Source organism: Cervus elaphus, chromosome 4, assembly GCF_910594005.1.
Source record: "Cervus elaphus chromosome 4, mCerEla1.1, whole genome shotgun sequence".
In the NCBI taxonomy this organism is placed as follows: Eukaryota; Metazoa; Chordata; class Mammalia; order Artiodactyla; family Cervidae; genus Cervus; species Cervus elaphus.
The window spans coordinates 59,277,177-59,303,469 of NC_057818.1; the positions used below are offsets into that span (position 1 = coordinate 59,277,177).

The following is a 26,293-nucleotide window of genomic DNA, read 5'->3' on the forward strand; positions in this document are numbered from 1 at the left end:
CACCCCAGGAGGCTAGCACCCTCATTCTTTGATTGGCTACATTTCTGAGCACAAGTCTCTCTCTCTCGCCCTCTGATTGGCTGTTTCCTTTCAGCGCCAGGGCTGTAACGGAGGGTTTTGCCCGGGTCTTCAGCGGTGTCCCTTGTCTGCTTCCCGGCGCTGTGGCAGCGTAGACCAGGATGCTGAGCGAAGCTAGAAAGGGAGAGGGGTCTCCAGGCTGAGGGGAGGCCCATGCAGGGGTCTTCTTGGTCCTCTAGGGAAGCTCATTGGACTTTCCTGATGGCTCAGTGGGTTAAGAATCCACTTGCCAACACAGGAGCCATGGATTCAATCCCTGGCTCCAGAAGATCCCCTGGAGGAGGAAATGGCAACCCACTCCTGAAAAATCCCGTGGACAGTGGAGCCTGGCGGGCGAGTGCTTGGGGTCGCAAAGAGTCGGACAGGACTGAGCAACTAAGCACGCAGCCAGTTTTAACGACGAAGCTCTTCCTTCCACTGCCCCCTACAGGCCTCCGACTGTCAAAGTCCCAAGATTCGATCTTCAGGGCCTTCCTAGCCCACGGGGCTCAAGGATTCCCTTAAGTTCCTTCCGTCCCTCTCCCTGCAGGAGACCTTTGGGCGCCTTCTTCTCTCCCTCCCTTGAGCCTTACCAATTCGTTCAACACCTCCAACTTAGCAGCCCTTCCGGTCTTGGGGTTTTCCTCTATCCTCAGAAATGGCCGGGATGCTTGGCAAGAGGTTACTGGAGTGAGACTGAGTTTAGGGGTCAGATTTGTGGTCTGAAGTCTGTGCTGAGTGAGCGCCCCTGGGTTTATGTGGCTCTCATGATTGCTTTTTTTTTTTTCCCTAAGATTTTTAAGTGTTATTTTTAAAAAATTATTTGGCTGTGCTGGGTCTTGGTTGTGGCATTTGGGATCTTTGGTACAGCATGTGGGTTCTAGTTCCCTGACCAGAGATGGAACCTAGGCCCCTTGCATTGGGAGATGGAGGCTTAGCCACTGGACCACCAGAGAAATCTCCATGATTGCTTTTTGTATTGCTTGGTAGTCAGGATTTGCTAGAAAAGTCTGCTGAAGTGGCAGTGGGAGTCTGGAGGTGAAGGGCCCCAGAAAGGGAGATCACTGAGATATTTGCATTAAATCATTTAAATTCTCACAATCTTTTAAAAAGTGCTCAAAACATTTTGCATTTGTATTATTTACCTTCTTTCAAGTACAGTAAAATGCACTCTTTTTGGTGTGCAGTTCCGAGTTTTGACAGATGCATAGAGCTGTGTAACTGTCACTGGTAACAAGATCATGTTTTTTTTTTTCATTCCTCCAAATTCTCTTGTGCCACCTCTTTGTCATAATAACCTTTTTTAAAAAGTTTTCATCAGTTATTTATTGAAAATTCACTAAAAACTTAATCCCAGAATCATACTATATGTTGGAGGAATTTATTTTATATAGGTTATAATCATGCTTAGTTGAAGGGCTAGATGAACTTGACCTTATACATTTCACGTAAAAGTTTAGTTACTCCAAGTCCTCTTATTGTCTTCAGAAAGTTTTTTTTTTTTATTTTATTCAAGTATGGTTCATTTACAATGTTGTGTTTAATTTCTGCTGTACAATAAAGTGACTCATATGTATATGTATTCTTTTTCATATTCTTTCCCATATATATATAACTGAATCACTGTGATCTAACACAACATTGTAAACCAACTATACTGTAATTTAAAAAAAATTTTTGTTTAAAGGTGCCTACCATTCCAAAAGAAGAAGCAGGAGAAAAAGGAAAGCAACTAAACAACAACAGACTTTTCCTAACTAAAGGCTAGCTTTCTTAGGCTTAGCAAGGCAATGACTCCATTCTGCCTGAAATCAGTCATAGGCAATACAGAAAAAAATGGGCATGACTGCGCTCCAATAAAGCTTTATTTAGGGACAGTGAAATTTGAATCTCAAGTCATTTCCATGCATCATAAAACATCCTTCTTTTGATTTTTTTTTCCCTTGAACCATTTAAGATGTAAAAAACACTCTCGGCTCACAGGTGCCATCAAAGCCCGCAGTGGCCCAGACTTGACCCATGAGGTTGTCTGGGCAACCTCACAAACAGGAGTGCCTCATCCTCTCTAAAGGCCCTCCCAGCCCTTGAGAAACTGAGACTGTGAATAACCAGCTGGGGCGGGGCCTGGGTTTCTCCCAGGAAAAGCTTTTGCTTGCTCAGAAGAGTGTATTTGGAGAAGTAAGGGCAGGAGTAGAAGGGGGCAACAGAGGATGAGATGACTGGATGGCATCACCGACTCAATGGACATGAGTCCGAGAAAATTCCAGAAGATGGTGAAGGACAAGGAAGCCTGGAGGGCTACAGTCCATGGCGTCGAAAAGAGTCGGACACGACTGAGCGATTGAACAACAACTCTGGAGACATTCATCAAGCTGCTCCAAAATGCTAGGGTCTGGGATGGGATGACCCATCCTCGGAGGATTAAAGAGAGAGAGAGAGAGAGAGAGCACCCTCTGTTCTCTTCCCAATTGCCCTGCCTCTCTCCCTGGCCTGGATCCAAGTCCTCTGGCCCAGTAGACCCTCAGTGGAACTGGATTTCAGCGTACTCTGGGTGCGTGCCCTTGGGTCTCTGGGTCTCCCATGGTCTGAGTCCTGGGAAGTTGAGGACAGCGTAATGGAGCTCCTCTTGGCTGTTCTCTGCTTCTGAGGCTTGTGGGGATGACTTGGGTCCTGGACAGTTGTGGGAGACGAGATGGAGCTCCTTCTGGTTCTTTCTGGCTTCCGGGGAGTGACCATCTGGAGGAGGCTGGGAAGGACTGCTTGGTTTGGCTTTCTGTTTCTAAGCATAAGAGGGGGTGGGGGTGGAAATGATCATCCTGCCTTCCTTCCTTCATTCAACAAATACTTGAGTGCCTGCCCAGTGCCAGGTACTAATTAAGGAACTGGGATCACATCAGGCAGTGAAACAAAGACTCTGCCCTCCCTGAGCTCACCTCTTGTCTTGGGACAGGAACAAACTATAAACAGAAGTCTGTTGTTTAAGCCTCCAGCCTGTGGCTCTTTGCTATGGCCGCCCTAGCGAACTGACTAATGCAGGTAGATTGGTGTGAGGACCACCACAAAACAGAAGTGCTTCTTCAACACATACATCTCCCTCCCACATCCAAAACCTCCCTTCTCATCATCCTCCCATCCCGGATCCCTCACAACTACTAACCTGTCCTCTATCTCTACAATCGTAACATTGGAGAGTGTTTCACACGTGGTCACCGTGTAGGTGACCATTTGAAATTGGCTTTTTTCACTTTTTTTTTTTTCTCTTTGTCCCTAAGCTCTATCCAACCAAGGTGGGGAGAAGTGGTTTGGATAGATTTGAGAAGAGATGTGCTGATGGATCAATTGTGGGAGGATAAAAAAGAGAGGAGTAAGAAGTGACTTTAAGGCTGGAGGCTTGTACTTCCGAGTAACTCAGTTGGTAAAGAGTCTGCCTGCAATGCAGGAGACCCGGGTTCAATCTCTAGGTCAGGTAGTACCCTGGAGAAGGAAATGGCAATCCACTCCAGTACTCTTGCCTGGAGAATTCCAAGGACAGAGGAGCCTGGTGGGCTACAGTCCATGAGATCACAAAGAGTTGGACATGACTGTGGGACTGACTTTAAGGCTGGAGGCTTGAGCGGTTGGGCCAATGTGGGCTCTTTGCTGAGATGCAGAGGGTGGAGGAGAAGGGAATTAAGTGGTACTTAGTCACGAGTTTGATTTTGGACAGGAAAAGTTTGAAATGACTGTTAAACATCCGAATAGACGCTGCCTAGAGAGTTGGCTGTGAGTCTAGAGTTGAGGAATGAGTCTGGGAAATGTAAATTTTAGAGTCGTCAGCATCTACATGTTCTCTCCTGAAAATATCCAGCATTTACCCAACACTTATTAGGTACTTGGCACTCAATGTTTTATGGGTAGAAAATGAGCGTATCAAGCACCCAGAATAAGCCTACATGGTCTGTACTACTATTATCCCCTTTTTACAGTTAAATTGAGGCACGGAGAAGTTAAGTGACTCATCCCAGAATACACCAGCTTACAAAGCAGGAAGGAACCCCGGCAGGCTGACTTCAGAGCCCTGCCCTTAATCATCACTAGGACATACCACCCCTCAGTGATATGAATCATTGTGACATTCATTGTACTCAGTCATGTCGTTGGTAGTGGTGATAGGGAAATAGCTGCCATCTACTAAGCAATAGCATGTGTTGTAATCCTCAAACTGGCTCTCAAGGAGGAAGCAACAGAGGCTCAGCAGGAGGGAGGGATATGGTCAAGGTCTCCTAGAAGTTATGTGCCAGAATCAGGGTTTGAGTCCAACCCCCGGGCCTCTTCCACTGGGAGGAAAGTCGGGGACGGGGATGGGGAGCAGCGCATACAGGAGTCAGAGCAGGGGACCAGGAGGCAGCGACTTGGGAGCACTCACCAGGGGGCTGGCCTTAGGGATCACGTTGATGTAATCCAGGATCGTGCTCCTGCGTGAGAACCTGGACCGCGGAGCCTTTCCGGGGGCCGGAGCCGGGGTCCGGGTCGGGGCCGGGGTCGGGGCCGGGGCCGGGGCCGGGACCTCTGCCTGGGTCCATTTCTTCCTCAGAGCCCTCACGCTGAGGAAACACCCCGCCTCCGCCTTGGTGTGCGCCCGGGTCCCGCCCCTTTCCCCGGGGTGCCCCAGATTCCACGCCCCATCGCTTCCCCCCCCCCCCCCCCCCATCCTAACTCACAGGATCAGGATGAAGCAGAGGAAGAGGAGGGTGGTGACGCCAGTCCCTAGAGAGACTCCGCTGGAGAACGCTCTGGAGGCTAGTCCCTTCTCATCTGCACGGGAAACGGTCAGCCGTTTCTGAGCCCGTCCCATCCACGTGGGTCCTCATGTCCCGCCCGCCACTAGGCGCTCAGTCTTGTGGCTCCCATGCCAGAGGTTTCCCCTGCAGCCCCTTCCCATCGACTTCTTGGAAATTCCACTACACCCCATGCCCAGATGTCAGGCTTTCCGATTTAAATTTCCCCTCTGCATCCCAAGGGGCCTCCCTGGTGGCTCAGACGGTAAAGAATCTGCCTGCAATGCGGGAGAACTGGGTTCGATCCCTGGGTGGGTAAGATCCCCTGGAGAAGGAAATGGCAACCCACTCCAGTATTCGTGCCTGGAGAATCCCACGGACAGAGGAGCCTGGTGGGCTATACATTCCATGGGGTTGCCGAGTCGGACAGGACTGAGGGACTAACGCGCCGGCATGTCCACGCCCTCCCCCAGCTCCTGATCCAACCACGAGAGCCAGCCCCGGTCCCTCTCAGCCCCCGCCCCCCCCCCCCCCCCGCCCCCCTCCACCCTGACCTGGCAGCAGCAGGACAGACCCGCTCTGGGCCCCGTGGGCGTTCAGGGCCTCGCAGCTGAGTCTGAGGCCGGAGCTGAGCCCCTGGCGGAGGCTCAGGGAACTGTTGGCCCAGGGCCCGGCGGAGCCGGAGCTGACCTCGAAGGAGGCGTTGCTGAGCTCCCCCTCCAGCAGCCCCTCCGCGAGCCACCAGCGCAGGGAGGGGGCCGGCCAGGCTCGGGAGGAGCAGCTGCAGCGCACACCCTCGTCCTCCTGGGAGCAGGAGGGGCCCAGCAGCTGCGGGGGAGCTGTGGGGAGAGATGGGAGGGATCAGGGGCGCCTCTCCCCTCCCTGGAACCCCAGCATCCTGTCCCCAGGGCCCCCCATACTCACAGACCACGGAGAGGCTCAGGGAGATCTTTTGGGAGCCCAGCGGGTTCTGAGCCCAGCAGGTGAACTCCCCTTCCTGCTCTGTTTGTATCTGAGGCAGCTCCAGGACCCCGGGATCTGAGGGCTGGGAGGGGCTCAGAGTCTGTCCCTGTCGGGTCCAGCTCAGCTGGGCGGGGGGGTTGCCATGAGCAACACAGAGGAGACGCAGGCTTTGGCCCTCCAGGACCCGAAGAGATGCTCCGCTCTCCAAGTTTTCCAGGGCTAGGGAGAGAAGAGGCAGGATGGATGAAGAGAGGAGGGCACAGGAACCCTCCTGCCTGCTGCTATGCCGGACGTCGGTGCCCCAGTGTGGCACCCAGAAGCCCCGGCTCCTCTAATGCCCTTCCGTACCTGTGTGGTTTGCTCGCGAGACCACCACTTTCAGGTTCTCCGGGGCATCTGAAACAGAGACGGGGCGCTTGGCTCTAAGCGCAGGGGTTTCCTTCTGGGCCAAGTGAACGTCCCCCCCGGGATGAAGGGCTGGGAGGGGAGGAGGGTTGAATCACCCTCTGAGTGATTCTCCGAAGAGGAACCCAAGGGACCTGACTGGTAAGAAGGGCAGGTCCCTGAGATACAGTGCCATGTAACATAAGTAGGTCTTTGGTCTTCGTCCCTACTCCACGCACAGAGCTTCTAAAACTCCTGGATTTCCTGAATGGTGAGCATGATAAAGGTGCCTTGTTATTTATAACAAACCCCTTTCCACCATTCCTGAGTATTCCGTTATTGAAGTGACTTTTGGAAGTGCCCAAGGCTGAGGGCTTGTTGCTGGGGGAACCGACCACGTGATTTGAGGGTTGAAACTTCCAGTCCCAGCCCCCTGACCTCTGAGGAGGGGAAAGAAAGGGGACTGGAGATTGAGTTTAATCACCAATGGCTGATGATTTAATCAAAGTGTCTATGTAATGGGGGCTTCCCAGGTGACTCAGTGGTGAAGAATCTGTCTGCTAATGCAGAAGACCCAGGTTCGATCCCTGGGTCGGGAAGATCCCCTGGAGGAGGAAGTGGCAACTCACCCTAGTATTCTTGCCTGGGAAATCCCATATGTAAGGAAGCCTCCATAACCATCTCCCCAAATGAGGTGAACAGATGGAGATTTGGGGAACATGGCGCCCAGGAAGAGGGCATGGAAGTTAGGTGCCCCTTCCCCATACCTTGCCCTAAGCATCACTTCCATCTGGCTGTTTCTGAGTCAGAGACTGTTACAATAAACTGGTAATCTAGTGAGCAAACTATTTCTCTGAGCAGCTCAAGCAAATTCATGGAACCCAAGGAGGAGATCATGGGAACCCTCAATTACCGGTCGGTCGGAAGCACAGGTGACACCCTGGACTTGTGACTGGCAGCTGGGGTGGGGGCGGGGCCAGCTTGGTGGGCCCCATCCCTTAACCAGCGGGGGTCTAACTGACTCTCTCTCCAGGCAGACAGGATCAGGACCGAGTTGAGCTGTAGGACAGCCCACTGATGTGGGAGAGTTGCTCGGTGGTGTGGGGAAAATCCCGGCGCACCTCCCCTCCCCCACCTCGGCACCCCACTCCCCGCTCCTCCCGTCAGAGCTGGAAGCAGCATCTTTAATTCCATAGGCCTGGGGTTCCAGGTCCCTGCGGAGCCCTGGGACTCTGCCCCCAGCCCCCTTGCCTCTTCGCTGGCGCCCCAGTCCATCCCCTGCCGGTCACACTCACACCGCACTGAGAGGTCCAGGCTGCGGCTCAAGAAGCCAAGCCTGTTCTCAGCCCGGCAGGTGTAGCGACCCGCGTCCTCGGCCTTCACCCCGGGCAGCACCAGCTCCAGAGTTGTGGATCCCAAGGGGTGGGACCAGGAGAGGACTCTATCCTGCAGGGTCCAGCTCAACGTGGCCAGTGGCAAACTGTCCGCGGCACAGAGCAGCCGCAGGGACTGGCCTTTCTTGACTTCCAGGTGTGGGCTCTCTCCCCTGGGCTCCAGAGCTGCAGGGAGAGAAAAAGAAACAACAAGAGAAAGACTGCGGGGGGAAACGCCACCCCTCCCCCCGCCCTCCTGACACCCCCAAGTGGCCCTCGGTACCTGGCTCATCGGTGTTGGAGATGCTGATAACCAGGTCTTTGGGGGCATCTGTTAAGAGGATTGGGAGTTGGCTTTGGGGAAAGTGAAAGTCGCTCAGTCGTGTCTGACTCTTTGCGACCCCATGGACTATACAGTCCATGGAATTCTCCAGGCCACAATACTGGATTGGGTGGCTTTTTCCTTCTCCGGAGAATCTTCCCAACCCAGGGATCAAACCCAGGTCTCCCGCATCGCAGGCGGATTTTTTCCCAGCTGAGCCACAAGGGAAGCCCAAGAATATTGGCGTGGGTAGCCTATCTATCCCTTCTCCAGCGGATCTTACCGATCCAGGAATCCAACCGGGGTCTCCTGCATTGCAGGTGGATTCTTTACCAGCTGAGCTGTCAGGGAAACCCGGCTTTGGGGAGGAATGATACATTCCCCACCGCCAGAGAGTATCCCCTCAGGGAAAAGAAAGTGTGACAGTCCCCGGGGAAGACAAGCGACTCATGAGTGCCCAAGATGCGCTTGCGGACAGAGGACCGCATGGCAGCCCCCTTTCCCTCCTAAGGCCCAGCCCAGCATCGCGAGACTCCGCGCCTTCCTCCCCGCGGGCTGCCAAGAGCTGTCGGTCATCGCCCGGCCGCCTCTCTCCACCTCCCCGTCCCCCTAGCCTGGAGCGCACCCTGACGTCCTTCCCGCCCCCGAAACTCACAGGCCACACTAAGCCGGACGGTGTTCTGCGTGCTCACACCCTCTCCGGAGAAGTCCACTCTGCAGGTGAGCTCAGTGTTGTGGTCCTGGGGTCTGGGTGTGAAGGTGAGCTCTGACAAGTACGAAGTTCTCGGGCTGGCCCCATTGGCAGAGACGGTGTTCCCGATCCAGGAGAGAGTAGGGACAGGACATTCGTCAAAGATCCAGTTAAATGCACAGAAGAGCGTCACCTGGTGCCCGGGCTGCAAGATCTCGGGGACATAGATCGCCGGCTTCTGTGTCAGGGCTGGGATGGACCAAGAGAGGGTGGGATGTCAGCCCCGGATTGGGGGGTACTCCGGGGGGGTCACCCATGGTCTGTTCTCTAAAGCCCCTCCCCAGTGTGGGAAGGTGGGGGAGGGGTTCCCCCCACCCGCCCCATTCCAGCTCCAGCCAGTTCCATACCTGTCACCTGCAGATAGAACTTGTATTCCATGAAATTATATTTCACATAATCGCCTCTCTCAAACCGGAAGAAGTACAGTGAGCTGTCCTCCAGGCGTGCCTCTCTGATGAGCAAGGAGCAGCTCTCGCTGGGATCGCCAAGGAGCTGGAATCGGCCCCAGGTGTCTGTGTCCACGTCCTGACCCGGCTTGTTGGTGGCCACTGGCAGACTGGGCCTGGGGGTCTGATCTCTGAACCAGAAGCCGTAAGCTGGGGTAGTGGGAATCCATCCTCTGGAGGGGTAGAAGATGGAGCAGGGCACGACCACACACAGGCCTTCTTGCACCATCACAGACTCCTGCACCTGCAGCTTGAATAAGTCCAGAGCCTGCGACCCTATGGGAGAGACAGAGGTTCAAGCTGCAAGCCCAGCCCCGACCCCCAACCCGGGCCCCTCCTGGCCACCCGCATCCACTCACCGCCCCACAGCATGGCCAAGAACAGCGGCAGCAACATCTCAGGCACTTGGACGTTCCTGGGACACACTTATTCCCCAGACGCTTTGACGGGCAGTGGGCAAGGGCAGAAGGCGGAAGCTGAGCCCCGGGGAACTGATGCATGAAATGAGCTTCTGGTGCACAGACCCACACGACTCTTTTTCCTTTTCTGGACTCTCCCCACCACCACCTGGCACCCACTTGAACTCACTCTTTCCTGGGGGGCTCACCTGGCGTCTGGGCTCCCTGAGCTGGTCACCTTTCCCAGTCATCTCTGGGAGAGGGGGTGGAGGGCATGTGTCTAACCTTGGGGCCTGGCTTTGGGTGGGTGGAGGCTGGGGGCTCTCCTACTGGACCCTGAGTCATTAAGGAAGCAGAAGTGAAAGTCCCCAGTAAATCCTTCCAGGGGCCCCTGGTGTCTGCAGTGGATTTCTGGGGCGGAGGGTGGTGGTGGTGGAGCAGTGCTGGTCTTGCCAGATAAAAGGCAGAATACCCAGTTAAAATTGGCTTTCAGTTAAATAATAGTTTTTTTTAGTATAAGTATGTCTCAGAAGTATAAGCATGAGATATTCATGCGGCGTGGTCCGTCGCTTCAGTCATGTCTGACTCTTGGCAACCTTATGGACTGTGGCCCACCAGGCTCCTGGGATTTCCGTGGGATTTCCCAGGCAAGAACACTGGAGTGGGTTGCCATGCCCTCCTCCAGAGGATCTTCCCGACCCAGGGATCAAACCCCGAGTCTCTTATGTCTTCTGCATTGCAGGCAGATTTTTTACTGCTGAGCCACCGGGGAAGCCCATGCGTGAGATATGCTTCTACTAAAATTATTCATTGTTTAGATCTGAAATTCAGCTTTAACTGAACACTTCGCTTTTTTTTTTTTTTTTTTGCTACATCTGGCAGTCCCAGGCTGGTGTCTGTCCCCTTCACCCTCCCTGATGGGCTCACTGGAGCCTGGTCCTCCAAGATCTCTGTCTGCTTCCCAATCTCCCCTTCTATCCCACAGTTGGATGACATACATTTGTAACACCTGTTGTGATAAAAACTCAGGATCCCTGGTGGCTCGGTGGCAAAAAATCTGCCTGCAAGGCAAGGGACTTGGGTTCGATCCCTGGGTTGGGAAGATCCCCTGGAGAAGGAAATGGCAGCCCACTCCAGTATTCTTGCCTGGAGAATCCCATGGACAGAGGAGCCTGGCGGGCTACAGCCCATAGGGCTACAAGGGTCAAACACGACTTAGAGACTACACCACCACCACCAGCCAGGGTGATGCCCACGGTGGCATCTTTGGCAGTGTAAAAGGCGTGGGAGCTGTGCGGAGTCAGCGTTGACTCCTCCAGGTCTTGACTGTTGCTCCCCTCGCCTTGAAATGATTCTCTGTTTTGGTCGCATAGATGTCATGTTTGCCCTCTTGACCTCCACGCCCTGGGACCTTGTGTGTGACAGGTGTCCTGCTGTGAATGGGGGAGGGGGAATACACGTAGGTAAATCAGACAGCGTCTGACTTCGGGGGATCCCAGCTTGGTAAACCAAGAGCCTTAGAAACAGAAACGCACTGAAGTGTTCATGAATGCCCCGCCCTACACGCTGAGACAGATGTCCCCGCCTGGCCCTGGGGAAAGGGTGTTCACTTCCTCCTGGTGAAGTCAGGAGGGGCTTCCTGGAGGAAATGACATGTAGCTATCCCTGTCTTCGGATCCACTGTGTTAATCTGCCGTCATAAAACCACACAGGATGAGTGGCTTAAACAACAGAGATGCATTTCCTCACAGTTCTGGAGGCTGCAAGTTCAAGGTCAAGGTGTCAGTAGTGTTGATTTCTTCCAAGGTCTCTTTCCTTGACTTGGAGATGGCCGTCTTCTCTCCGAGTCTTTAGCTGGTCTGGCTGTGTGCGTGTGTCCTTCACAAGGACAGCAGTCATATTGGACTGGGACTCTGCCCTGTGACCTCATTTCAACTGAATTAGCTCTTTAAAGATCCTATCTCCAAATATATATTCTGAGACACTGGGGGTTAAGGCATAACATAGGAACTTGGAGGCCGGGGTAGCACAGTTCAGCTTATAACATCCACTGTCCTCTTCATCTGCTTGCAGGTCCCCACTGCCCCTCCTGGGCTTTCTCTCGGGGACACCCTTGTGTCCAGGGACAGAGGGGGAAGGGCCTCCCAGAGGGAGGAGTGAGAAGGAGCGAGGAAGCCTGGGTCCTGCTGGGGGCTTGCCCTGAAGGAGCCAAGAACTGCAGTTCCCCACTCTCAAAGCTTAGATCTAGTCTTGCCCCCAACTTGGAGCATCTTCGTGCCTCTCTGAGGCTAACGGGAGCAGGAACCAGGAGGCTGGCAACATCTCAGGCCTTCTGTGGCTTTCTCGGCACTATTCCGTGCTGTGCCGTAAGCCCAAAAAGGGAGAGAGAGGGCCCAAAAGACGCCAATCTGTGGCTCTCCTGTTCCTCCGAACCAACCCAGAGGTCTCCTATTCCCCCATCAATGAACATGGGCCACCCGCGGGCTTAGATATGCCTTCGAACCTCAGTGCTGATACCTGAGATGTGGAGGTGAGGAGGCCTCCCGTACCAGGCGAGGTCATCTGGGCAGCTTACGTCCGTAGTCAGGTGGCCAGGGGCAAGTGGAAACTGAGTGGGACCAGGGGACCCTTCAGTGACCCTGCTTACGGACCAACCCATCCTCTTCCACAGGCGGCTGCCAAGAGGTTCCTGGAGGTGGTCCTGAGACCATCAGCTCCCCTCCTCCGCTTTCCTGGAAACCCTGAGGGTCCACTCTTCTCATCACAGGAAAAGTATTTCTGGTCACAGGACCTGTCCTTTCTTTTCTGCCCATCCTGCTTTTCCTGGTCCCATCTTGCCTCCATCCTCACACCACTCAAACTGTTCCTGTCAAGATCCCCGAAAACCTCAAATGCGTAAAAGCCCTAGGTAAGTTATGTTCTCATCTCACTTGGATGCTGCCCACCCAGCAGCGTGTGATGTGCTTGGTCGCCCCCTGCCCACCTGCTTCCTGGAGCACTGCTTCAGTCCGGCCTCTGTGTCCCCTGGAGCTGTCATTCCGAAGCGCCTGCTGGAGATGGGCTGCACGTGGCACGCAGAAGACACCACTGATGTTGTGTTAGTCGCTCAGTCGTGATGACTCTTTGCGACCCCATGGAATTCTCCTGGCCAGAATACTGGAGTGGGGTGCCATTCCCTTCTCCAGGGAGATCTTCCCGACCCTGGGATCGAGCCCAGGTCCATACTTCCCTGGTTTTCCTTCAACCTTTCTAGACGTTCTTCCTCATCTTTAATAGTTCTGCCTCTTCCCCTGACTCCTAAATCTTAGAATGCATCAGGATCGCACTCCCAAGATGTCCTATTTCCTCCATGACCTGAAAAAGCGTTGCTACGTGTGATACTGTGACTTCCAGTAAATACATATTTTGGTCTTTGTTCATGGTTCCTGGCCCACAGCTCCCCAAACCCTTGAAATTTCCTGAGTGATGAGAGCAATACTAGCATCTTTTGTTAAAAAAAAAAAAAAATTTTGGTCTCTTGTCCTCAATTCGTGAAAACACTTCAGAGCTAGAAATGGGTGTCTCGTTATTCTTAACAAACCCCTTTCTACCATACCAGAGTTTGTTAATGGGGCGACTTTTGGAAAGCACAAAAGGATGAGGGCTGTTTCTCAGGGAGAATGAAACCCTGTGATTAGAAGGTTAGAATATTCCATTCAAATCCTGACCTCCCAGGATGGGAGAGGAGCTGGAAATTGAATCAATCCCCTTGGCCAGTTATCTAATCAACTGTGCCTATGGAATGAAGCCTCCATTAAAAAACAAACAAACAAACAAAACAAAACAAAACAAAAACCAGAAGTATGGAGTTCAGAATGCTTCTAGGTCAGGGAATATGTGAAGATTTGGGGAGAATGGTACATGTCCCCAAAGAGAACGCATGGAAGCCCTGAGCCCTCTCTCCATACTTTGCCCTGTTCCATCTGACTGTTCTGAGTTACATATATCCTTTTATAATAAGCCAGTAATCTCAGAAATAGCCTGCTTCTCTGAGCTCTTCTGCTTTTCAGGGATCCAAAGGTCATGGTTTCTGGTACCAATATCTGCCTATATCCTAGCATCATTCTGATGTCTTTGGCTCAGTCCCATGTATGGTCTATCTGCATGACCCATCAGTTCAACTTTTTTCAAAACATAATTTTATTTATTTTTGGTTGCGCTGGGTCTTCATTGCTGCATGGGCTTTTCTCTAGCTGCAGTGAGTGGGGGCTGCTCTCTAGTTGCAGCGTGCGGGCTTCTCATTGCAGCGGCTTCTCTAGATGCAGAGCACAGGCTCTAGGGCACCCGGGCTTCAGTAGTTGCAGCTCTCGGCTCTAGAGCACAGGCTCAACAGTTTGGCGCTCATTCTTCAAGGCATGTGGGATCTTCCTGGGCCGGGGATCGAACCTGTGTCTCCTGTGTTGCCAAGCGAATTCTTTACCACTGAGCCACCGGGGAAGCCCTCAACTTTTTAAATATTAAAAAAAAAAATCTACTCACTTATCTCCATCCCCACTTCCATTCATTACCCTAGTCTAAGATTTCACAATCTCAAGATAATTGACATTTCGAATCAGACAGTCCTGGTGAGTAGAAGTTGTCCTGCATGTTGTATAGAATATTGAGGAGCATTCCTGGCCTCTCTACTCACTACTCTCTACTCCCTGCCCCTGCACCCCAGGTGTGACAATAAAAACATCTCCAGGCATTGTCACCTGTTGACAAATTCACCCTTGATTGAGAATGACTTTCCAGGCCCTAGTCACCATTCAATTCAGTTCAGTCGCTCAGTTGTGTCCAACTCTTTGCGACCCCATGGACCGCAGCATGCCAGGCCTCCCTGTCCATCACCAACTCCCGGAGTCCGCCCAAACCCATGTCCATCGAGTTGGTGATGCCATCCAACCATCTCATCTTCTGTCGTCCCCTTCTCCTCCTGCCCTCAATCCCTCCCAGCATCAGGGTCTTTTCCAATGAGTCAGCTCTCCTCATCAGGTGGCCAAAGTATTGGAGTTTCAGCTTCAGCATCAGTCCCTCCAATGAACGCCCAGGACTGGTCTCCTTTAGGATGGACTGGTTGGACCTCCTTGCAGTCCAAGGGACTCTCAAGTGTCTTCTCCAACACCACAGTTAAAAAAGCATCAATTCTTCAGCGCTCAGCTTTCATTATAGTCCAACTCTCACATCCATACATGACCACTGGAAAAACCATAGCCTTGACTAGGCAGACCTTTGTTGACAAATGATGTCTCTGCTTTTTATTATGCTGTCCAGGTTGGTCATAAATTTCCTTCCAAGGAGTAAGCGTCTTTTAATTTCATGGCTGCAATCACCATCTGCAGTGATTTTGGAGCCCAGAAAAATAAGGTCAGCCACTGTTTCCCCATCTGTTTGCCATGGAGTGATGGGACCAGATGCCATGATCTTAGTTTTCTGAATGTTGAGCTTTAAGACAACTTTTTCACTCTCCTCTTTCACTTTCATCAAGAGGCTCTTTAGTTCTTTACTTTCTGCTATAAGGGTGGTGTCATCTACATATCTGAGGTTATTGCATTACCACTCATCTGTATGACAAAAATCTCAATGATTCTCCTTGCTTCCTTTTTTTTTTTTTTAATTATTGACGTGGAAGGGGGGATCAGGATGGGGAATACACGTAACTCCATGGCTGATTCATATCAATGTATGACAAAACCCACTACAATATTGTAAAGTAATTAGCCTCCAACTAATAAAAATAAATGAAAAAAAGATGCAAAAAAAAATTATTGACGTATAGTTGATTTACAATGTGTTAGTTTCTGCTGTATGGCAAAGTGAGTCTGTTGTGCACATATGCACATTCTTTTTCAGATTCTTTTCCATTATGGTTTATCACTGGATACTGACTATGGTTCTCTGCTTCCATTTTTGCTCCCTCCCTAATGCCGTTTCAACACAGCAACCAGAGTTACTGTTAAAATACAGATCAGGTCAAGTCACCCTCTTACTCAAACATTTCAATGGCATTTCATTCTATTAAGGAGAAAAATCTAAACTAATCACCTCAACCCACTGAACTTGACCAGGTGTAACCCCCAATGATCCCTGCAAAACTCATTTTGAATCCACTTCACTTTACTTCCTGCATTCTCTCCAATGATACTTACCTCCTCTGTTTCTCACCTCTACCAAATTTGTTTCCGCTTCAAGAACATGACGCAAGCTGTCCCCTCTTCCAGGAATGCTCTTCCTGTGACTGGCGCCCTTTTTCACCGTTTTCAGCTCAGAGGCTGTCTCTTCCAAAATGTTTTTCCTGAACTTACAATGAAGTTGCCCCAACATTTCCCCAGCTGTATACTTTTTTCCCCCCATGCGCAAATTTCTGGTGATTCATTGGACCTCCTCTGAGCTTTCCACCTCTCCTCCGTGTGACCAGAGCACCTCCCCACTCTACTTTGCAACTGCCTTCTCATCCAAGCCACCCTTCCCAAACCCTCGGCCAGACAGCAGATGAGGGGTTACTGGAATCTGCAAGAACCTTTTTTCAGTCATCCTTGCAAACAGTACATCTTCTCTGCCTAAAAATGTTCAGATTGTCTCTGAGCCTATTCCTTAAAAAACAAACAAGCAAACAAACAAAAACACTCTGCAAGCTTCTGCAACACTTCTCGAATTCAACAGATGTTGAGCACCTGCTGACTGCCCCTGAGCTTACAACGGCAAAGATAGATACTGAGGGGAAGTGAGAGGGGGGTGGGTGGGTAGGTATGGGGTTGGGGAGGTTGAGGAGGAAGAAGAGAGGTCGGTAGGTATGTGTGTGTACGTGTAGGTAGGTGGGTAGGCAGCTCAAGTTTCTGCCCTAGGAAGGATGCTGGGTGTGGGTCTGAGGACTGGACTCAGGACGGATGAATGAAAAGGATGTAGGGAAGCATCCCAGGGGTGAACGCAGAGTCCGAGTCTGGCTGTGTTTGAGCCCCTGGGGGTGCTGAGGAGCCTTTGTTGGGGTGAGGGGGCTATCTTAGACACCCCCTGTGTGCTCAGCCGCCTCAGACTCTTTGCGGCTCTGTGGACTGTAGTCCACCAGGCTCCTTGCCCATGGAATTTCCAGACAAGGATACTGAAGCGGGTTGCCATTTCCTCCTCCAGGGGATTGTGCCGACCCAGGGATGGCACCAGTGTCTCTGGCATCTCCTGCATTGACAGGCAGATTGTTTCCCTACGGAGCCACCTGGGAAGCTGTTGTTGTGCTTAGTCTCACAGTCGTGTCCGACTCTTTGCGACCCCGTGGACTGTAGCCCGCCAGGCTGCTCTGTCCATGGGGATTCTCCAGGCAAGAATACTGGACTGGGTTGCCATGCCCTCCTCCAGGGGATCTTCCCAACCCAGGGATCAAACCGAGGTCTCCCGCACTGCAGGCAGATTCTTTACCGTCTGAGCCACCAGGAAAGCCCATCTGGGACCACCCCCTAGCTGGCATCTTGGTGTCATTCGGATACAATTCGGTGTCATGTCTGTCTCTGTTCCCACCCATAGCGCTTGTGCTGCAGTTCATAACGCTGTCCCCAGGGGGCGCTCCACTTCCCCTGGCGCAGACTGACCCCTGTGCCCCAGTCACCAGGATCTGTGCTGTCCAGAGTCCTGAAGACCTGCAGCTCCCTCGGGAATGTTCCCAGGATCTGGACACAGTTGCAAATGCTGCTTGTTCAAAAAGGCTGCATTCATACTCACTGAACCTAGGAACAAGGAGTCTGCTCCTCTCACTGTACCTCAGTACAGCCGAGTCTCTGCTGCAGGGAGCATATCAAAGCAAGCACTTAGGTACCACAACCACCCCACTGCCCTCACCCTTCCTGAAATTTAAAACACCTCAATATCTTCCCCCCACACACACTTTCACAGTGTCATTCTCAAATGACTTCCACTGAGACACATCAAACCTGTGATGTCTACACAAGAAAATGTTCCTGTGGTGTTTCAGTCTGTTCCTGCTGCTGTCTCAGACATACCAAAAGCAAGATCTGAAATCATGAAACTCTTAGAAGAAAATATAGGCAGTACTCTCTTTGACATTGGTCTTAAAGACATCTTTTTGTCTCCTCAGGCAAGGGAAACAAAAGCAAAAATTAATCAACGGAACTCTAAGAAACTAAAATGCTTTTCCACAGTGAAGGACAAAACAAAAACACAGCCTACTACATGGGAGAAGATATTTGCAAACAGTACATCCGATAAGGGGTTAATATTCAAAATATACAAAAGCCTCATGCGACTCAACATCAAAAAGAAAAAACCAGCACTCTGACTAAACATAGGCAGAGGACATGAGTAGACATTTTTCCAAAGAAGACAAACACACGGCCAAGAGACACAAGAAAAGATGCTCAGTATCACTCATCTTCAAGGAATGCACATCAAAAGCAGAATGAGCTCCCACCTCACACCTGTCAGAATAGCTGTTATTAAAAAAGACAACAAATAACAAAGATGTGGATAGAAGGGAGCCTTTGTGCACTGTTGTTGGAATTGTAAATTGGGGTGGCCATTATGGGAAACAATACAGAGGTTCCTCAAAAAATTAAAAACAGAATTGCCATATGATCCAGCAATTTCACTTCGGGGTATTTACTCAAAGAAAACAAAAACAATAAGTTGATAATATATATGCACACCAATGTTCACTGCAGCATTATTTGCAGTAGTCAAGATATGAGAGCAGCCTAATGGTCCATTGATAGATGAGTGAATATATAATATACATATAATATTACTCAGAAATAAAAAATGAAATCTTGCCATTTTTGACAACTTGGATGAATCTACAGCATATTAAGGAGGGCTTCCCTGGTGGCTCAGAGGGTAAAGAATCTGCCTGCAATGCAGGAGACTCAGGTTTGATCCCTAAGTCAGGAAGATCCCCTGGAGAAGGGCATGTCAATTCAGTCTAGTATTCTTGCCTGGAGAATCCCATGGACAGAGGAGCCTGGTGGGTGATGATCCATAGGACTGCAAAGAGTCGGACATGACTGAAGTGACTTAGCACACATGCATTCAGGGCATATTATGCTAAGTGGAATAAGTCAGGTACAGAAATACGACTACCACATGATCCTGTACATGGAATCTAAAAAAGAAAGCATACAAACAAAACAAAATGAAAACGGACTCACAGAAAACAAGTGGGTGGTTGCTGGCGGGGAGGAAGTGGTGGTGATGAGGCCAAACAGGCAAAGGAGATCAAGAAGTGCAAACCACCACTTAGAAACACAGTGAGCCGTAAGGATGCAGCAGACAACATAAGGAATATGGTCAGCAAACCACCACTTAGAAACACAGTAAGCCATAAGGATGCAGCAGACAACATAAGGAATATGGTCAGCAAACCACCACTTAGAAACACAGTAAGCCGTAAGGATGCAGCAGACAACATAAGGAATATGGTCAGCAAACCACCACTTAGAAACACAGTAAGCCGTAAGGATGCAGCAGACAACATAAGGAATATGGTCAGCAAACCACCACTTAGAAACACAGTAAGCCGTAAGGATGCAACAGACAACATAAGGAATATGGTCAGCAAACCACCACTTAGAAACACTGTAAGCCGTAAGGATGCAGCAGGCAATATAAGGAATGTGGTCAGCAAACCACCACTTAGAAACACTGTAAGCCATAAGGATGCAGCAGGCAACATAAGGAATGTGGTCAGCAAACCACCACTTAGAAACACAGTGAGCCGTAAGGATGCAGCAGACAACATAAGGAATATGGTCAGCAAACCACCACTTAGAAACACAGTGAGCCGTAAGGATGCAGCAGACAACATAAGGAATATGGTCAGCAAACCACCACTTAGAAACACAGTAAGCCATAAGGATGCAACAGACAACATAAGGAATATGGTCAGCAAACCACCACTTAGAAACACTGTAAGCCATAAGGATGCAACAGACAACATAAGGAATGTGGTCAATGAGATCGTAATAACTTTGTGTTGGGACAAGTGGTTACTAGACTTACCGTGGTGATCAATTCATAATGTATGCAAATGTCAAATCACTATGTAGTTTACCTGAAACTAATACAATATTGTACATCAATGTTATTTCAATAAAAATTAAAGAGCCCTTAAAATATTGACCCAACATGCAAATAACTGCCATCAAGAAAAAGACTAGTATTACTTAAAGAAATACAAGACCATGTCATCAACCACATAAAATTGACAATGTCCAGCAATCAGTGAAAAATTACTAGACATAAAGAAGTAGGAACATATGACACTTAATGAAAGAAAAATTACTCAATGATTCAGGGTTAGACATGACAGAGGAAACAGATCTAGCAGACAGATACATTAAAGCATTTATTACAAATATGATCCATATACTCAAGGACATAAAGGAAAACATTAACACAATAAAAGAGAAATATGAGATTAAAAACTAAGGAAATGAACCTCTGGCGATGAAAATAAATGATCTGAGGTAAGAATTTCGCTGAATGAGACTAAGAGCTGATTCAACATTGTGGAAGAATAATCAGTAAACTTGAAGATATAGAACAGATCCTATTCAAACTGAAGAGTATAGAGAAAAAAGACTAGAAATGGTGAACAGATGCTCAGGGCCGATAGTGTGATAGTATTGGGCAATACCACATATGTAAACTTGGAGATGCAGAGGAGAATAGGAGAATAGAGACAGGAAGACTAGAAATATATACATATACATATATATATAAAAGACTAGAAATATATATATATAATAAAAATATATATGTAAACATTGACTTCAATTTCACAAATTTGATCACAAGTATAAAATTTCAGATTCAAGATACTTAACACACTCCAAGTAGGATAATCTCTGTCTCCTTCTCACTCACACACACATACATACACATTTACACATCAAGGCACATATTAATTTAATTATTTAATTTATTTTTAAACCATGACTCATGGCTTGTGGGATCTTAGTTCCCCAACTAGGGATTGAACCCATGCTCTTGGCAATGAAAGTGGGGAGTCCTAACCACTGGACAGCCAGATGATTCCCTTAATCAAATTTTTTAAACCCAGTGAAAAAGAGAAAATGTTAAAACCAGCCAGAGAAAGATATAAACTACAAAGAAAGATGAAAGTAACAGAATTCTCATAAGAAACTAAGCAAGCCAAAATAATTTGAACAACAGAAAAGAGGAAAATTTAACCTAGAATTCCTAATACAATAAAAGTACCTTTCCAAAACTGACGTAAGTGAAAACTTTTCCAGGTAAACAATGGCTGAAAAAATTCATTACCAACACACCTACACTAAAAAAATATAGGAAAAGACTTTCAGGTAAAAGGAAAATGATACTATAGAGAAAATACTTGGTTTTTGTTTAGTTGCTAAATCGTGTCTGATTCTTTTGTGATCCCATGAACTGTAGCCCGCCAGGCTCCTCTGTCCATGGGGATTCTTCAGGCAAGAATACTGGAGTGGGTTGCCATTTCCTTCTCCAGAGCCTCTTCCTGACCCAGGAATTGAACCCACATCTCCTGCATCGGCAGGCGGATTCTTTTCCACTGAGCCAGCTGGGAAGCCCAGAGGAACTATGTTCTTGTCTTAAATTCCAAATAAATCTGAGAAACGAGGCAGGGTTATCTTAAAGCGAAAGGGCAGCTTTGTCGTTCACAAGGTTCGCAAACCAGGGATAAGAAGCCTTTGGCTGTAACCAAAAGTATGTTCCTTGGAGGTGAAGGGGTGAGGGACTTCGAAAAACACAAACCACAGAAGCAACAGGAGGGGATTTGCCAAAAGAGACTGGATGGACCAGTCTGGATGGCCCTGGCAGACGGACCCCAAGTTCTTGCTGGCTGACCTGTAGTTTCCGATGACGGCTGTCATCAGAGCATGTCCTGAGCGGTTTCTCAAGTGGGAATCTTAGCACAAGCAGAAATTCTTACAGTTTTTGTTTGTGGTTTTTCTAAGAACACAGTGTACGTGACTGAACCCTATGTCTGTCATGACTGCCTGGCTCCAGTTTATTTGGGGTCCCTGGGAGCCACAGTGGGTCCATTTTCCATGTTCCCTCCACAGGGAAAGCCTCTAATGTTTACTCCTCCTTGTGTCAAAGTCTTAGTGGCTCAATCCTGTCCAACTGTTTGCGACCCCATGGACTGTAGCCCGCCAGGCTCCTCTGTCCATGGCACTCTCCAGGCAAAAATACTGCAGTGGGTTGCTATTCTCTTCTCCAGGGGACCTGCCTGGCCCAGGAATTGAACCCACGTCTCCTGCGTCTCCTGTATTGGCAGGCGGATTCCTTACCACTGAGCCACCTGGGAAGCCCCCTTAGGGGATGTTGTTTTTCCAATAAAAGAATGAAGAGCAACTGAAATGATTCACATATATGCCTAAACATAAAATAGTTAATTTTTCTAATTAAAAAAAAAATCTCCTTTGGGACTTCCTTCATGGGCCAGTGGTTAAGAGTTCACCCTCCAATGCATGGGGTGTGGGTTGGATCCCTGGTCAGTAAGCTGAGATCTCACTTGCCTTACGGCCAAAAATCAGAAAACAGGAACAAGGGGGCTTCCCTGGTGGCTACGTGGTAAAGAACCTGTCTGCCAATGCAGGAGACCCTGGTTCAATCCTTGGATTGGGAAGATCCCCTGGAGGAGGGAATGGCTACCCACTCCAGTATTCTTGCCTGGGAAATCCCATGGACAGAGGAGCCTGGTGGGCCCACGTGATTGCAAAGAGTTGGACATGACTGAGCAACTACACTTTCGCACATTATATTTTTACAGGTTGCATTATGTGCATATCAAAACCACTCCAAGGTAAGCACACAGAAGAAAAACTATTACATGTGGCACAGTTCAATTTTGTAATAAGAACATCTGTTTCCTCCTTGCCCTCCCAACCGTTCCTGTAGAATGATCAGGAAGACACTTGGAGACCAGATGTGATGAGATGTTATTCCTGGGTAGGACTTGGGCCAGGTCTTCTAGCACCTCCTTGTCCACAGACTTCTGGAGCACCCCCAGGAAGGACCAGGCTTAGTCACACCTCCTAGCCCTACTCCCCTGTGTCCTTCTGAACCCGTAAGGGAAACACAGATCAGAAATAAGAGGTCAGTTTGTTGGTTTCTTCACCAAATGTGTTGGAGTCAGTTTCACGGAGGGTTTGCTCTGGAAAGGACAAGACAGAAGGCCACAGGAGGGGTCCCTTCCCCCCTCCCCCCAATGCAGGGACACCTTGAAAGTGCTTCTCACCTGGTGTAGTAGATCCAGAAGAGGCCACAGGTAAGGAGGGAACCAGCCCCCACCAGGGCCCCCCTCAGCAGGGTGAGGACCAGGGGCCAGGAGCCATGACTCTCTCCAAAGTCTTGGGGGCAGAAAGAGGAGACACCTGCAGGAGGAAGGCAGAGGCGAGGTGTGAGTTCACACCTTAGCCCCGCTTACGGCCCCAGCTCCGAAAGACAGCATCCGGACGTCCCTGGTGGTTCGGTGGTTAGGAATCCGCCTGCCAATACAGGGGACACCCATTCCATTCCTGGTTTGGGAAGATCCCACTTGCTGCAAAGCAACTACGCCCATGTGCCACAACTACTGCGCCCAAGCGCCTAGAGCCTGTGCTCCGCAACTAGAGAACCCACCGCAATAAGAGGCCCGAACAAAGCAACCAGAGAAAGATCTTACGCAGCAGTGAAAACCCAGCGCAGCCAGAAAGCAAAGAACTGGGGGATTGTTGCTTATACTCACCCAGTACCACTAGGTCTAAGGACACGCGGTCGGAGCCGCTCAGGTGCTGAGCTTTGCAGGTGACCGCTCCTCCATCCCCTAAGACCACCTGGGGCAGCTCTAGGACCGCAGGATCCAAAGGCTGGGAGGGGCTCAAGGTCGGGCTCCCCCGGGCCCAGCTTACATTGGCGGGGGGGTTGCTGTCGACGACACAGACCAGGCGCAGGGACTGACCCTCCCGGACTCGCAGGGAGGTGGCATTGCCCAGGATCTCGGGGACTGGGGACTCAGAGAGAGCAGGAAGGGCAGGGCTGAGAGGCCCTCCCCCTCACCCCCGCCCTTCCTCCCAGATATAGGACAGTGGCTCTGAGATTTCATCACCGGCAAGGGCAAGTAGGGGTGAGGTCGGGGCGGGGGAAGGAGAGGCAATTCAGTGAACCCAGGACACAAGGATGGATGTTAGAAGAAGAGTTGGCTGTATCTCAACCTGGGAGATAATATCCCAGGAGGTGGCCTCTGATGTGTGAGCATGTGCCGGGCATGGACACTTGTGGGTCTGGCCACATGTAGGCCTGCACACAGGTGATGAAAGAGAAGGGGGACACAGAGGGAAGGAGGAGGGTCAGCTCTGGGCCTGCAGACACCCCTCTGTGGCCCCAATTATGGCAGGCTGGACAAGGCTCAGCTGGAGGCTGACAGGCCAGAGGGGAGGCTGCTCCAAGTCCAGGTGAGAGAGAGAATGCAGGCCTGAGCTGAGGCTGTGGTCGTGGAGGTGGAGGAAGGGAGGACATGAGGCATTTTCAGGAAGTCAAGCTTGCAAACTAAGTCTTGGGGGAGGGTTGAGTGAGACACAGTCCAAAGGAATTTCTGAGATGCAGACTCTGATTACTCAGATCGGAGGGTCCTGACCAAGAGGAAGTGGAGGACACTCAGGACAGAGATTTGTGAGGGCCTTCAGTGCGGAGGCTAGAAAACTCCAGGGTGAATGAACTTGACCTTGCCCTCCTGAAGAAATGGGCAGGAAGCTGGTATTAGCGTGTGTTAGTCACCCAGTCATGTCTGACTCTTTGAAACTCCATGGACTGTAGCCCGCCAGGCTCCTCTGCCCATGCAAGTCTCCAGGTGAGAATACTGGAGTGGGTAGCCACTCTCTTCTCCAGAGGATCTTCCTGACCCAGGGATCGAACCTTGGTCTCCTGTATTGCAGGTGGATTCTTTACCATCTGAGCCACCACGGAAGACCAGGAGCCTGGTACCCAGCTTGGGAACTCAGTCTGCTCCGGGGAGGTGGAGATGGCACAGTCAGAAAGAGACAGAGAATCAGGGAAAGGATGGCATGGCAAAGTGAGGGGTGAGGAGAGGTGGGAAGAGAGGGAACAAGGGGAGATGACAGTGAATAGTCACCTAGGAGTCCACAGTGGCCCCAGAGAGAGTCCTGCCAAGGGACAGAGTGGGGGGCAGGGGAGGGGAGACATAGGAGCCAAGAGGGGTGAGTGGTCAGGGGCCTGATTCTGTTCAGTCTTCACAGCATCCCCCCATCTGACCTCCATGCTGCCCAGGGACCTCACACCTGTGCTGTTTTCCCAGAAGACCCGAATATCCAGGTTCTGTGGGGCGTCTGGAAGAAAAAGGAATAAAAATCCTGCTGCATTGTAATGGGGGGTCAGGAGTAAGGGGTGAGGCAGAAGTCTCCGTGTCTTCATCCCAGCTTTTCTCCAAGAAGAGTCCCCGAGTTTCCCACCAAGAACCCTGCCTCTCCCTCCCCTGGGGGAGGACCACATCCGGGACCCAGGCTCTTGGGCCCCCACTCACAGGACACATTGAGCCTGATGGTCACCTCTGTGCTCACACCAGCTCCGGGGAAGGTTACGCGACACGTGAGGTTGGTGCCGTGGTCCTGAGGCCTCGGGGTGAGGATGAGCACTGAGGAGTGGGGACTCTCAGGGTGCAGGGAGGTGAGGGCGACCCCAGTCCAGGAGAAGGTGGGGGGCGTCCCCCTGTCACAGGCCCATGGCACTGCACAGGTGAAGTTGGTGGGGCGGCCGGATGCTAGGGTCCCCTGGACGTGGATGTCAGGTGTGTCTGCCAGAGCTGGATAGAGCAGACCCAGGACTGGAGCGGGGACCCCTGTGTGCCCCTCAGAGCATCTGTTCCCCAGCATCCTGTATCCCTGGGTCCCCCCTCCCCAGGATGAGAAGACAGGGTTCCCCTCCCACCCTGCCCTGGGGACCCTCAGGACTCCTGTATGTGTGTCCTCCCCTTGACCCCATCCTTACCCATCACACGAACGGAGAGCAGATTCAATGCATAACTATATCTCACAGTAGGCCCTCTCTCCAACCTAAAGATGTATGTCCCCGTGTCCCTCCTCTGAGCATCTCTGATGTCCAGGGAGCAGTTGTAGGCCCGGGGGTCTCCAACGAGGAGGAATTGGCCCTGGGCCTCACTGACCACCGCATGTTCTGGGTTGTTTGTGGCCACTGCCGGAACTCCATGGGAATCTACCCTTTTCTGGAACCAGTAGCCGTGAGCTGGGCCAGAGTCGTTCCAGCCTTCCCGGGGATAGGTGACGGAGCAGGGCAAGTGGACACACAGGCCCTCCTGCACTGACACGGACGGCTGCGCGTCCAGCCAGTATCTCGGATTCTGAGCCAGGGACCCTGCGGGGAATCGAGGGTCAGCCGAGCCCCGCCCCGCCCACCCCCGCCCCGCCGTCCACTCACCCGCCCACAGCAGCGGCAGCAGCAGCAGCGGCAGCATGTCTGAGCCGGAGGGTGTCTGGGCGTCCTGTGTGTGAAAAGAGAAGGGGAAGGCGAGAGGGAGGTAGGGCTGTGGGGAGACCCGTGGGAAGCCGGGGAGGAGCACGAGACTCTTCACAGAAGAGGAACTTCTCCTCCTCCTCCTCCTCCACAAACAGCGGACAGGACACCCCTGGGCCCAGAGACCCAGAGACCTGCCCAGAGAGGAGCAGACACGCAGGGGACCCCTGTCCTGACCCCCATCTGGGGCTCATCCCTCCAGCACCAGAGCTTGGACCTGTGAGGACTCTGAGGGCTGGGACTCAGGCGGCCTCCTAAGGTTCTCCCATCCGAGCTCCGCTGTCTACACCAGGG

The 26,293-nt window shown here is 51.0% G+C and overlaps 2 protein-coding genes across 6 annotated transcripts; both read right to left on the reverse strand.

Moving 5' to 3' along the window:
• Window positions 1–1,904: 1,904 nt before the first annotated feature.
• On the reverse strand, window positions 1,905–10,042 carry SIGLEC10 (sialic acid binding Ig like lectin 10). 2 transcript variants are annotated; one of them, XM_043900020.1, is made up of 11 exons: window positions 9,413–10,008; window positions 8,955–9,329; window positions 8,512–8,796; window positions 7,818–7,865; window positions 7,457–7,720; window positions 6,126–6,173; window positions 5,739–5,996; window positions 5,369–5,653; window positions 4,758–4,851; window positions 4,463–4,640; window positions 1,905–2,836 (listed from the first exon to the last, which is right to left on the reverse strand). In XM_043900020.1, exons 1-11 carry the CDS (start codon window positions 9,447–9,449, stop codon window positions 2,579–2,581), a joined length of 2,130 nt encoding a protein of 709 aa, XP_043755955.1. In that variant the 5' UTR covers window positions 9,450–10,008; the 3' UTR covers window positions 1,905–2,578. The 2 variants fall into 2 exon arrangements, with proteins under 2 accessions (XP_043755955.1, XP_043755956.1); XM_043900021.1 differs by lacking the exons at window positions 1,905–2,836; window positions 4,463–4,640 and having other exon boundaries at window positions 4,765–4,851; window positions 5,389–5,653; window positions 9,413–10,042.
• Window positions 10,043–18,483: 8,441 nt separating this feature from the next.
• On the reverse strand, window positions 18,484–26,279 carry LOC122692471 (sialic acid-binding Ig-like lectin 14). Of its 4 annotated transcripts, XM_043900061.1 has the most exons (7): window positions 26,217–26,279; window positions 25,904–25,967; window positions 25,457–25,840; window positions 24,993–25,271; window positions 23,202–24,798; window positions 22,713–22,848; window positions 22,217–22,533 (listed from the first exon to the last, which is right to left on the reverse strand). In XM_043900061.1, exons 2-5 carry the CDS (start codon window positions 25,938–25,940, stop codon window positions 24,581–24,583), a joined length of 918 nt encoding a protein of 305 aa, XP_043755996.1. In that variant the 5' UTR covers window positions 25,941–25,967; window positions 26,217–26,279; the 3' UTR covers window positions 22,217–22,533; window positions 22,713–22,848; window positions 23,202–24,580. The 4 variants fall into 4 exon arrangements, with proteins under 4 accessions (XP_043755998.1, XP_043755996.1, XP_043755999.1 ...); XM_043900063.1 differs by lacking the exons at window positions 22,217–22,533; window positions 26,217–26,279 and adding an exon at window positions 18,484–19,526 and having other exon boundaries at window positions 25,904–26,031; XM_043900064.1 differs by lacking the exon at window positions 26,217–26,279 and having other exon boundaries at window positions 24,993–25,103; window positions 25,904–26,038.
• Between the last annotated feature and the right edge of the window lie 14 nt (window positions 26,280–26,293).

Excerpts from the sequence above, each read along its gene's own strand:
- SIGLEC10 (XM_043900020.1), bottom strand. The coding sequence starts at position 9,449 with ATGTTGCTGCCGCTGTTCTTGGCCATGCTGTGGGGCG. Across the intron at positions 9,330-9,412 it reads CTTGGCCATGCTGTGGGGCG|GGTCGCAGGCTCTGGACTTA; the intron begins GTGAGTGGATGC and ends TCTCTCCCATAG. Across the intron at positions 5,997-6,125 it reads CTCGCGAGCAAACCACACAG|CCCTGGAAAACTTGGAGAGC; the intron begins GTACGGAAGGGC and ends TTCTCTCCCTAG.
- LOC122692471 (XM_043900063.1), bottom strand. The coding sequence starts at position 25,940 with ATGCTGCCGCTGCTGCTGCTGCCGCTGCTGTGGGCGG. Across the intron at positions 25,272-25,456 it reads GCTCTCCGTTCGTGTGATGG|CTCTGGCAGACACACCTGAC; the intron begins GTAAGGATGGGG and ends TGCTCTATCCAG. Across the intron at positions 24,799-24,992 it reads CATCAGGCTCAATGTGTCCT|ACGCCCCACAGAACCTGGAT; the intron begins GTGAGTGGGGGC and ends TTTTTCTTCCAG.